General features: G+C 38.2%; 1 protein-coding gene across 1 annotated transcript; it reads right to left on the bottom strand.

Annotated features, from left to right (window-relative positions):
* Positions 1 to 4,755: 4,755 nt before the first annotated feature.
* LOC149458566 (interferon-induced very large GTPase 1-like) lies at positions 4,756 to 11,310 on the bottom strand. Its single transcript, XM_089682047.1, has one exon. It carries the CDS (start codon positions 11,308 to 11,310, stop codon positions 5,239 to 5,241), a length of 6,072 nt encoding a protein of 2,023 aa, XP_089538173.1. The 3' UTR covers positions 4,756 to 5,238.
* Between the last annotated feature and the right edge of the window lie 1,306 nt (positions 11,311 to 12,616).

Genomic DNA, 12,616 nt, shown 5'->3' with positions numbered 1-12,616 from the left:
TGAGAAGCAGGTCATGACTTCAGTGATTGCCATAGTGCAGACCCTTATGATTATGAGTGGCCACATGCACATATAAAATTGCAGAGGTAAGGATGGTACATTCTTTCTGCCATCATCAAAGTAAAGTTGCCTATCCCACATGTTTTAGTGTATGGTAAGAATAATATACCTCTTCAGATGTGTTTTGGATTTTTTTTTTTTTTTGCGGCATCCTTTACTTTTGTCATCCTGCAAATTACACTCTGATTATACTACTATTTTTTCAACCTCACTATATGTTTTATTGTTTTATTTTCTTAAAGAGGCAGGAGTTTAAAATCTTTAATTGGTGGGACTGCAGGTACATTTACTTTTGACTTCGCACGTTGCCTCCTTTTTCATGTATAAAAAAAAACTTCTTGAATTCTATGTCCATATAATTATTTCATATCATAATAGACTACTTGGGCTAATATGTCAGGGAGAGCCCTTTATAATATATGGTGGCCCCATGTGAATATGCTTTTGATTGTTATACACTTGGGGATCCTTGTGGCCCATCTTTTCTATTGTGTTCTAGGTGGCCCCAGTGGATGCATGCTGACCCACAGGGTATGTCCTGCTTTGGCCCACTGCAGACAAAAAAAATTTATGGCAGCCTTGATTCTGTATTGTTTTTAATCCACAGCTTGTGTGATTTGTTTTTTGAAATATACAATGTGAGTATGGCATGGAATATGCAACAAACTGATGTTTTCAACGCTACCTTTGTATATACTATAATTAAAAATGTGATTAAATTGTAAAGATGGTATACCTTCTTTTTTCTCTGAGGAAGGTGTTCTCTCTGAAACATGTTGGGCTTTGTCCTTGCTTTACATCCATATTGATCAAGCAGCACAATAGGGCAGATTATATTGGTGTACCATGCACAATGGGGCATCCCAGATTAGATACTGTGCTGTATATGTACATTTAAATAAGCTATATTGTTTTTGTAATGTTGCTGTTTTAAACGTTTTGTAATAAAGATTGACATACATTGCCCTTTAATAATACTTTTTGTATATTGCCTGTAAAGTCCAATGGGGGTCCTATAGTATTTAATGTAAAAACTAAGGACAAGTAGGAAAGAAAAATATGCAGGGATAAACATTCACAACCTGGGACTAGAAGAGTAACGTGGAAGCATCTGCTCTTTGTTCTTATTCTTGGTCAGTGACTCACAAAGTACTAAAGGAAACTTGTGTAGCTCCTCTCTAGACAGCCAGGGGGGGCTAGTTATTATTTTTTTAGTTAGAGAGGCTGAGTAGTAGCCTGGCTATTAGTCGGCAGAGTCAAATTTGGGTGAGAGCTCTGCAGATCAGTTCCTTTATACTACCCCCTGACCTAGAGACTTGGAGAAGTCTCTAGAACTCAGTGGGCAGGGGTGAAGAGGGGTTGGTCTACATACTTAAAGGATCCTGGCCTATCCCTAGGCAGGAGGCTTGGAATGGGGTCAGGACAGCCTATATGTATGACTGAGGCTGCTCACCAGTAGGAGAGTTTGGGTGGAAGATGGAGTGAGAAGAAGAGATGTAGGAGCCTAGGAGGGGTCCCAGTGGGAACAGACTTCACCAATCCCCAGAGTGAGGATCACCTGTGGAGCCACGGAAAGGAACCAGCCCAGCAGAAGGCCTGAAAGCAGCTACCAACATACCAGCTCACAGGATAGGACTGAGTGAGTAATCCTGCACCTCCTGGGCCAGAGAGGGGAAAGAGCATTTGGGTGGGAAACCTGACTAGCTCCATACCCAGAACTGTTAACCCTTTCAGTAGCAGCCACTGGATCCCCACAGGGATTCCTCCATACAGCTGGATAAGAAGATTTATCTGGGGTCTGGGGTGGGAGGCTAGAGAGCTCTCCTGGAAGACATTTCCAATCTTGGACTTGTACATAGTTGCCAGGAAGTTTACTGTTCCTTGGGCATCCCTTGCACCCCCTCAACCCTATCAAAGTTCATAATCCCTAATAAAACTAAAAAAAAAACAAGTTCAAAGACTGTTTATTGTCTCTGGAATGCAAGTCTGGAAGGAAATGTGTATTCCCTGGCTGTGCAGGACTATAGGGGGACCCAATTTTTCAGCAACTCCTAAGGGAGTAGTGCTACACTTGTATTTATGGGGCTGCCATTGTTGCCCATTGGCTTCAGTACCTTCTAAGAAATTGACACACAATGATTTCACAAAGATAAGACTTCAGTCTGACTTTTCTGATCTGTTTGCTTGTTAAAGGTGAGTGGGGTTGATTTACTAAATGCAAATAGACTGTTCACTGTGCAAGGAAATTTCCTCTTAGCTTAGTAAATGTGATCAAATTCCCTTTGCAAAGAATACCTAATAATGTACAAAGAAATTACAAACACACAATAGGAGTCAGCAGTTTCACCACAAGGTAAAATTCTTTTGCAAAATGGTAATTCCCTTGCAAAGTCAACAGCCTATTTGCCTTCAAAAAATCAACTCCAGGGTCTCAAAGTACTGAAGCCAAATAAAAACCAGGGAACTGGCATTTTCAGAATGAGGTCAGCAATAACAGTCTCTGTATTTCTTTCCATATAGGTTTCCAATAAAGCCAGGGTCAACCAGGAAATTAGCATTTTCTGTGGCAGGTTTGCAATGGCAGCCTTTATATTTTCATTTATAAATAAACCTTATAATGGAAAAACTGCAGAATTAATGTTTTAAAAATAAAGACAAGGATAACAGACATAAGATTATTTGGTATATATTTTTGTGCATGTTAATACAGATCAATTAAAAATAAGAAAAAAAAGCATAAGTATATAGATCCACACAGTTTTTGTTCCTTAAATTACTTAAAGTCGAAGTTTAAGTATAGATAATTTTTGCATAGATACATTGGCCCAGCTTGGATTGATTGGATGCAGTGGAGAGGCAGGGTGGTGATATCACAATCTCCACCTCATCCAGTCAGAAAACACCTTTGATGAGTCATGAAAACATTCATTGAGAAAATGCAAAGTGTTCTCTGAGAGAGCCCGTGCTGAGCAAGGGACCTCCTGCGTTCATTAAGCAGCAGTGCAGCTGCTTAATTCAGGATTCAGAAGCCAGCAGCAATCATTATAATACTGGTGATTACTACAAAGATTTCCAGCTTCCTTTGGAATCAGCAAGGTATGGCACGCACATACAGTCATGGCCGAAATTGTTGGCACCCTTGATATTTTTCCTGAAAATCAAGTATTTCACACAAAAAAGGTATTGCATTAACACATGTTTTGCTATACACATGTTTATTCCCTTTGTATGTATTGGAACAAATATAAAACAGAGGCAGAAAAGCAAATATGACATAATGTCACACAAAACCCCAAAAATGGGCTGGACAAAAGTATTGGCACCCTTAACTTAATATTTGGTTGCACACCCTTTGGAAAACATAACTGAAATCAGTCGCTTCCTATAACCATCAATAAGCTTCTGACACCTCTCACCCGGAATTTTGGACCACTCTTCCTTTGCAAACAGCTCCAGGTCTCTCTTATTGGAAGGACACCTTTTCCCAACAGCAATTTTAAGATCTCTCCACAGGTGTTCAATGGGATTTAGATCTGGGCTCATTGCTGGCCACTTCAGAACTCTCCAGCGCTTCTTTGCCATCCATTTCTGAGTGCTTTTTGACGTATGTTTGGGGTCATTGTCCTGCTGGAAGACCCAGGATCTTGGACGCAAACCCAGCTTTCTGACACTGGGCCCTACAGTGCGACCCAAAATCCTTTGGTAATCCTCAGATTTCATGATGCCTTGCACACAGTCAAGGCACCCAGTGCCAGAGGCAGCAAAACAACCCCAAAACATCATTGAACCTCCACCATATTTTACCGTAGGTACTGTGTTTTGTTCTTTGTAGGCCTCATTCCGTTTTCGGTAAACAGTAGAATGATGTGCTTTACCGAAAAGCTCTATCTTGGTCTCATCTGTCCACAAGACGTTTTCCCAGAAGGCTTTTGGCTTACTCAAGTACATTTTGGCAAACTGTAGTCTTGCTTTTTTATGTCTCTGTGTCAGCAGTGGGGTCCTCCTGGGTCTCCTGCCATAGCGTTTCATTTCATTTAAATGTCGACGGATAGTTCGCGCTGACACTGATGCTCCCTGAGCCTGCAGGACAGCTTGAATGTCTTTGGAACATGTTTGGGGCTGCTTATCCACCATCCGGACTATTCTGCGTTGCAATCTTTCATCAATTTTCCTCATCCGTCCACGACCAGGGAGATTAGCTACAGTGCCATGGGTTGCAAACTTCTTGATAATGTTGCGCACTGTGGACAAAGGCAAATCTAGTTCTCTGGAGATGGACTTGTAACCTTGAGATTGTTGATATTTTGCCACAATTTTGGTTCTCAGGTCCTCAGACAGTTCTCGTCTCCTCTTTCTGTTGTCCATGCTTAGTGTGGCACAGACAGACACACAATGCAAAGGTTAAGTGAACGTCTCTCCTTTTTATCTGCTTTCAGGTGTGATTTCTATATTGCCCACACCTGTTACTTGCCCCAGGTGAGTTTACAGGAGCATCACATGCTTGTAACATTCTTATTTATCCGCAGTTGTGAAAGGGTGCCAATACTTTTGTCCAGCCCATTTTTGGAGGTTTGTGTGACATTATGTCGAATTTGCTTTCTTTCCTCCCTTTTTTTGTTTTGTCCCAATACACACAAAGGGAATAAACATGTGTATAGCAAAACATGTGTTAATGCAATACGTTTCGTGAGAAATACATGATTTCCTGGAGAAATATCAAGGGTGCCAACAATTTCGGCCATGACTGTACTTACATTGGACCAATGTAACTATACTAAAACACCCATACCTAAACTGAAGCTTTCATCAAAATGTTTTTCTTAATTATTAAGATGATTTCCAGATTTAAATCTGCAGGATTGTTTTTGGTGGCAAATCATCTTTTTTTCTGGACATTTTTTCACTGTGTAGAATTGTATGTTAGCAGTAGGGAGCTGGAAACATTTTCTGTAGGTGTCATTCTACACGCCAATAGATAAGCTGCTTTCCACAGGTCTTCAGTCATCTTCAGAGCAACGATCATGACCATATCGAACTTTCTGCATATGTACAATCAATCTAGGAATAAATCATCCATCTAGGTTACCATTAAACTTTCTAAGGGGTTAAATATAAGGTATGTCTTTAGGTTCTCAGAAATGTCCATCCAGTGTGTCGGGATCATTTTACTGTAGAAGTTTACATTTTTTTCTCAAGTTCTTCAACTGCTTCCTTTTTTGTTATATGAGCCCACTGAGGTGGAATTGTCCCCCGGCCTGTGAATTTTAAGTTGTAATGCTTTTCAAAGTCACGTTGAAAGAAACAAGTCACCCATTTCCAGTAAGATAGTGATGAGTTGTCTGGAGTAATAGACCAGGTATTGTAAGGATGTCCACCATCTCTGTATGTTTTGTAATAAATATGTCTGTCATCAGGATGCACATATAATATATCTGTAGTAGATACAAGACTAGAGCAGATCTCTATAGTAAAGTCATTTGTATTTATCCATTTACCACCCTCCATAGCACGAGGACGGTGGTATTGAACACTGTGGTCTCCATCATGCCCAGAAATAGTATTTGTACATACAGTACCGCAGAATGGACACTTCGCCCAGCACCCAGAAAACTGCTTAAATAGGATTTCATGAATTAAATTTGCAAGATGGGTAAGGTCACAGCTAGAAAAGAAGTCTATGAGCTCATTCACAACAGTATCCAGAGCCTGTGTCATTGCCTCCTTCAGAAAATCAACATCCATTATATTCTGATATTTTACACTCTTCAGATCATCACTTGAAAGCTTCACATCACTTCCAAGCTGAAAGCAGAAAGTATCCAGCCATTCACTGATATCACCCCGTGTTTTATTGACGATCATAGTTGACACGTTAATGGCATTCAATATAATGGTTTTGAATTCCTCCAGATTAATTCTTAGTATTTGTTTTATATTTGCCTTATTACAATAGTGTTCAACACACTCCTTGATAAAGTCATTAATTGCAGATTTTGGATCATCAATATAATTTCTATAATGCTGAAAATTTTCCTTCTCTGCCAGTGACTTGAGCAGAAAGAACTCTAGTTTTGATCTGGCTCCATTCAAGGCTTGATGGTTATTCTTTATCTCCCCAGATAAATGTATTGCAGATTTCTCATAGACACCTTGCCGGATGGCCTCTTCCAACTTGTTGCACAGAAAATCTGCCAATGTTGTGATTTGTTTTTTTCCCTCACAGGAGATCTTAAAACTTTGCCATAATTCATTTCTCTTACTTTCCAGGTAGACACGGGGGTCATTCGCTTTTATAAAAGCGGCAGAAATCTCTTCAAATCTGTGGGCAGCTTTCTGACAAAAGAATAGTGATGCATAAACAGTAAATTTATTTTTGTATGTGTACTTTTCTAGTTTGTTGACTTCAGATGTTATTATATTCAGAACTTCATGGAAGTAAACATACTGATAATCACATTTTTCCTGCTGCTTTTTTTCTATGTATTCACCCATTCTCTTGTTTAGAATCTGTATTGTATGTTCTATTGCTCTTTTTTCATCATCTGACAGCTTTTTTTGACGCCCATACCAAGTGTGTTCGGTTGAAATATATTTAGAGAATTCTTGTAGTAAGTCAGTCCACTGATAAGACTGATAGATTGTTTCGGTAATATTGGGTTCGTTACTAAAACATTCGAGAAAAACATTCTCTAAATCAGAGTGAATTGGTGAAGGTTTGTAAGTGTATGTATCTTTCGTGACTTTGGTGATCAGAGAATTCCACATTGAGTTGAATATTTTACTAAGTTCCTGTTCTGTAACATTTTTTCCCTGCAAAGACAGGGCCAATTTCTTGCTTTCAGCTAACATTTCATCTTCATATTTCTCACTCAGTTTGTTTATAGTTTTTTTGTTGTTCTTTGATCTAATAAACACATTGGCTGTTTTATGGACCTCTTCTATCAGGTCATCTCTGACTGTAGACACTTTCTTTTCTGTGTTCGCTCTCCATTGAACTAATATCTCTTTGTCCTTTTCACCATCAAAAAATGCCTTAAGCTCTCCTAGGACTGTGCTGTATATTTCCTCAAACTGCTTATATAAAGACATTTTATCAACCTGCTTTATTTCATCCTTGTAAATCTGGTTGCTGATTTTTCTTTGAAGGATCAACATGTGTTCCCTTAATTTCCATGTCCACTGGCTGTATTTTACCTCCACTCTGTTATATGCAGCAATTTCAAGTGAATTTTTGAAGCTGAATACAAAATTCTCATTGAGCAATGCATTCCACAAATCATTTATTCGAGTTTTGAACTTAGAGATAGTTAAAATATTGTGTTGTCTTTCCTGTTTCCCTGATTCAAGTATGACCCGTCTTAGCATTTGAACATTCTGACTGTAATTTGGATTTGGGGGAGCCATGGGAGGATTACCTTCCCAGAGGTGGGCAAAGTAATGGATATGTGTGTTTACATCAAATTTGATGACCTCGTTAAAACATGTCACATCACACTGCTCTTGCTGTGCAGCACACAATGTCATTGCATCCAGTTTTTCCTGGAGTCGTCTCCTTCCTTCCATATTTTTCTCTTTGGCTGCTATTTCCCCAACATTTTGATGAACGAATACACAACTGGGTTGTAGATTGACTTTCTTCATCCTCAAAAATGCCTGAACAGCAATCTGTAGGATATCTTGCATTTCAGAAGGATTTTCCCCCGAAATGTTGATTAAAGTGAGATTCCCTAAGCCAATTACAAAAGTAGCCAGTTCATTGTCATGATTAAGTGTAGTTTTTTGTGAAAGTTCAACAGCTTTCAGTCCTTCCGTATCAATGACAAGCACATAGTCAAAGTTCATTTCCTGTCTGAGTTCTTTGTCAATCTCTAAAAGCTGCATAAATGCTCCTCTAGTACATCTGCCAGCGCTCACTGCAAACTGAAGACCAAACATAGCATTGAGTAAAGTGGATTTTCCAGTACTTTGTATACCTAATACAGAGAGGACATACAGCTTTTTGTCTCCTAATATTTTAATCAGCTCATCCAGAATTGCTCCAATCCACTTCAGTGGTAAATGCGAAGCATCACCATCCACCAGCTCAACCGGATACCCTGAGACCATGAGGTTGGCAGCAACTTGTGGTAAAGTGAAAAAAATTGTATCTTTTTTCGAAAAAGTTTCTAAAGCTTCATATATTTGTCCAATTTCCCTAAGAATGTGTTCAAGCCCAAATGTTGAAACTTCAATTTCAACTGATAATTTCTCTAATTCCCTCTCCAATTTTTCTATGGTCTGTTTATTTTTATTTTTCAGTTCCTTTTCTTCCTTTATTTTTGACCACTTATTGTGGTATTCCTGGTAAAGCACTGAAAGAGATTTTAAAGACAGCTCATCCAAATACATGTTAAACCAATGAAAGAAGTACATTTGTAAGTCTTGGCTATTTGAATGTATAATCTGCAGGAACACCCTCAAAAAATCATTGAGGGGAAATGCTTTTTTCAGTTGTTCATCCCTTATTGCCTTCTTTTCAGATACAATGTTGCTCCGATATTGCTCAATACTCATGTTAATTGTTTGCTTTAGTCTAGTCAATGCTTTGTCTTTCTTGCACCAATTTTTCCAGAGCTCTCCTTGTAAAGGGAGAAATGCCTGCTTTATGGCTGATGTCTTTTTTTCTCTTAACAATGCCAGTAAAACCTCTGCTTGTTCCTTTCCCTGTTTGCACTGTTCTTTGTCTTCATCCACTACAAATCCATGTTTCCTGGCAATACTGGCACACGTGTCAAGTGAATATTTCTCCTTTGAAACTGTCAACAAAGACTGTATTGTTTTTGACATTTCATTTACCAATTCTGCTTGATTTCTGTTTTTTATACCTATTTTAACTTTTGATCCCTTTATTGGTTGACACTTTTCTTTGTCTGCATAGAGGCAGATAAGTGATTTGGGTGATTTCAGCAGTTGGTATAACAGTTCTTTCCCTTTTTCATCCTTTGTATCCTGCTCTGTCATTACAGCAACAATGACCGAGGAAATTTCCTCTAAAAATTTCACTTGCTGGTCATGTTCTCTGGCATCACCATGTAAATTAGTGAATGCAATGCAGTCATCAAATGTGTCATCATCCATCCCACCTGGACAATACCAGGCAATCTCTGTAACTCCATTCATCAGGATGGTATTGTGTGTGCTTCCTTTGCAATGTCTATGATAGAAAATGTCATGCTTTTGTTTACTAATAAGCCAGTTCATTAACTGTGATTTAGAGGAAGAAGATGGACCAAAACGAATGAAGGATATGACAGAAGCCTCCAATTCTTTGCAAATCTTGTCACTAGATTTACCTTTTTTTTTTTTCCAAGTCTTTTTCATTTTTTGGAAAGCCCAAAGTGGGAACTCTATAGAATTTGTATTTGGAAGAGTTACCAAAAGTGGAACAGCAAACTGACAAAATGAAAGTTTTGTGTAAAGATACTGTCTCATGAAATCATTAGCACAATGGAAAATTGCCATCTGCACATCCATTGGGTGGATAGAACTTTCACAGTTTGTGTTTTGCCTTTCAAATACTTTGTCATCATTACTCATAAATTGTTTTAGGAGCTCTGACGTGTCCATTTTTTCTTCAATCTCTTTTTGAATAGTCTTAATGTCTGGAGAAGGGGTTTCACTATTGTCCATACACTGCACGTATTTTGCATGATAGTTCAATGTGAGCAAATTTTGCAAGTAATGTAGAGGAAGTTGTTTTTCTTCAGCAATATGTTCTTCACCTAAAGAAAATCGACAGATCTTATGAAAGTCAGCATTCTTCATTTTTTGTGGATAATACTTTTCAAGGTTCAATCTCTTCAGCAGTAGTATAAAATCATTGTTCATGACATTGCAATAAGTTTCTACCTCAGGTTCAGTATCTTTTAATTCTTCACCTCCTTTGCATGTGTTCCTCAATTTATTAGCAAATTCACCTTTTCCTTTTGTTGACAAGTTGCCATAGCTAAATGCTATGAGATCGCCTTCCACTCTAGACAAGTGACAACCCCCTGAATGTTGGTTAATTATTTTATCAACATTAGGAGAAAGATGGCCTTCCATGTATTGCATCATAAAATGTAGACACTCTTGTTTAAGTTCTTTGTGTTCACCTAAAGATGTCAGGCCTGTGTACAGGACAAACGCTTGAGCCCGATCCGCTCCATGAATTCTGATGTTCTTGTACTCCTGATAGGTTTCCTGCATTTGCTTTCTCAGAAGCTCTATTTCTTTAATTCCCAAAACATTTTGGAAGTTCTGGTTCTCAGTATAATATCCAAACATTTTTGCAACGCAGATAATCAATAACTCTGTATCTGTTTGATTTGTCTTCCTCAATGAGCTTAGAAAAGAATGTAAAGAAAGACTAATGTTTTGTGTAGCTTTGATCTTTGCTTGGTGTTGATCTTCTGTGGATGACTTTTTGTTGACAACCTGTAACACATCATTCACTGACATCTCCAACACAGCAATAAACTCTTTAAAATCAGTAACATCTTTGGTTTTATCATGTGTCCAGCTTAACTGCTTTTTTTCAACTATTTTATGAAAAGTGAATGGTTCGTTATAAGAGGTAAATTCTTTTTGATGAAAAAAAGGACTTTCTTTTGGTCCAACAAGTTTGAAACCTTCAGATCTACACAGAAGTGGCTCATGATCTCTAAATGTTTCTTTTGTAATTTTGGTTTGAAAAATCCCCTCCAGCGCTTGGCCCCCAGAACCATGTTGAATTACCTCTTTGTCTGTTAAGTTCCTTTTGTTTATATTCAACTCTTCCCATGGAATGGCCTGGATTTCAAAATGATCTATCAGATCTGCTACTGATTTATTAGGTTGTAGTAAGCATTCATCAGGTTCCTCTGGGAACCTACACAATTCATTCTGTAGACTTTTCCTTCCTGATGTCTCTGCTTTTAACTCTGTTGATGTGTTTAATGCCACCTGATTTTTGTCTTTCAAATGTTTCTTTTTTTGAGCTTCAGCAATGTTTACACTACTGTTGGATATATTGAACAATTTATATAAAGCTCTTTTTTCCCAGGGAAAACGAAACTTCTCCTCTATTACTAAGCAATCTTCAGGTTGAACATACTGTAATGAAGGAATATTCGTAATGCCCAGTTCTTCTTTTAGTATTGGTAGCCAGTACTCAGGATCCAAACCAGTCTCAGTAAGTTTACTAGCAATTTTAAGGCTATCAGGGTATCCATCGGGTTCATGGTCTGACATATCTGTAAATATATTTAAAAAAGTGTGTTACCAAACCAGAGTGTTCATAAAATGCAAACACGTTTTAATCTGTTTTTAAAACATATTTGTCATACTGCATATTTTATTCCTTTTCATGAATTCACATCTGGGCTTGTACTGACTTTCAATGGTAGATCAATAAAGCCCTCTTATGCATTGGGGATTACCTTAATGGAGATAAGCAATACTCCTTGCAATACTTTAGTGAACACCTACAGATGCCACCCAGTGAAACGTTTAGGTACAATTAAATAGTTTCATTTATACAATCCAAATGTAACCTACTACCTGGACCTCTAGCGTTCCTTTGAACTATCAGGTCAAGTTAGGGGTCTGTTGAAAGGTCGAGTATCCTCTATATATGATTCTTTACTGATCCGAATGTCAAACTCCCTTATATGGTTCATTGGGAAAAAGACCTAAAAGTTTCTCTTGAACTGCATGAATATCAGCACAATGCTTGTGCTCTGTCTAAGATCTCCATTAATACAACATTGATAGAATCTAATTATAAAACCCTTCTAGGGTGGTACCTAGTTCCCATATGGATTGCAAAAATGCGTTCTGCCGCATTGCTTACCTGTTTTCGGTGTTGTGGACAACTGGGAACCATGCATCACATTTGGTGGTGATGCACCACAGTGGCCAGATTTTGCATTTTGTTGTTCAATTTCATTAATTCAGTGACAGGGGTAAATATTCGTAGATTCCCAGAGACAGCCCTTTTCCAGAAATTGCCTACAGAGGTCCCTCCCCAAAAAAAGAAAAAGAAACTGATCCTATATATGCTCCTGGCAGCGAGGATCACTATTACTAAATACTGGAAGTTGCTGCCACTTGACTACGTTAAAAGTGAATTGAACAGATCATGGTAAATGACAAACTCACTTGCATCCTTCATAATAACAAGGCAAAATATGATAAAATGTGGTACCCATAGATTCAATACTTGTCTGTCCCCTAGCAGGTCCTTAGTTGACCATCTTCTACTTCTACTTTATTCTCCTTTTATTTACTTGCCTCCTATGAACTTTAATTATGGGTGGGACATTCATTTAAATGGGTGGTGTTGTAAAACAGCATATCCTTAATCTAAGAGCAAGGGAATTATAGCTATAGCTATGCTCCTGGTGCTCGGTAAAAATGTAAAAAAAATTCTAAATTAAAAAAAAGTCCATGTGTTGTATACCACCCTGGTGAGCTAGGGTATTTTAGACACTGGATGAATTCCTGTAGTTCATGTTTAGTTAAAGCATAAATTCACCCTCTCAGTCTATCTTGACTA

The sequence above is a fragment of the Staurois parvus genome, unplaced genomic scaffold (genome assembly GCF_062004578.1).
Source record: "Staurois parvus isolate SC_StPar_1 unplaced genomic scaffold, SC_StPar_1.0 ptg000283l, whole genome shotgun sequence".
Lineage (NCBI taxonomy): Eukaryota > Metazoa > Chordata > Amphibia > Anura > Ranidae > Staurois > Staurois parvus.
The sequence above is the reverse complement of the archived record's forward strand: the minus strand, read 5'-3'. Positions and strand labels throughout refer to the sequence as shown.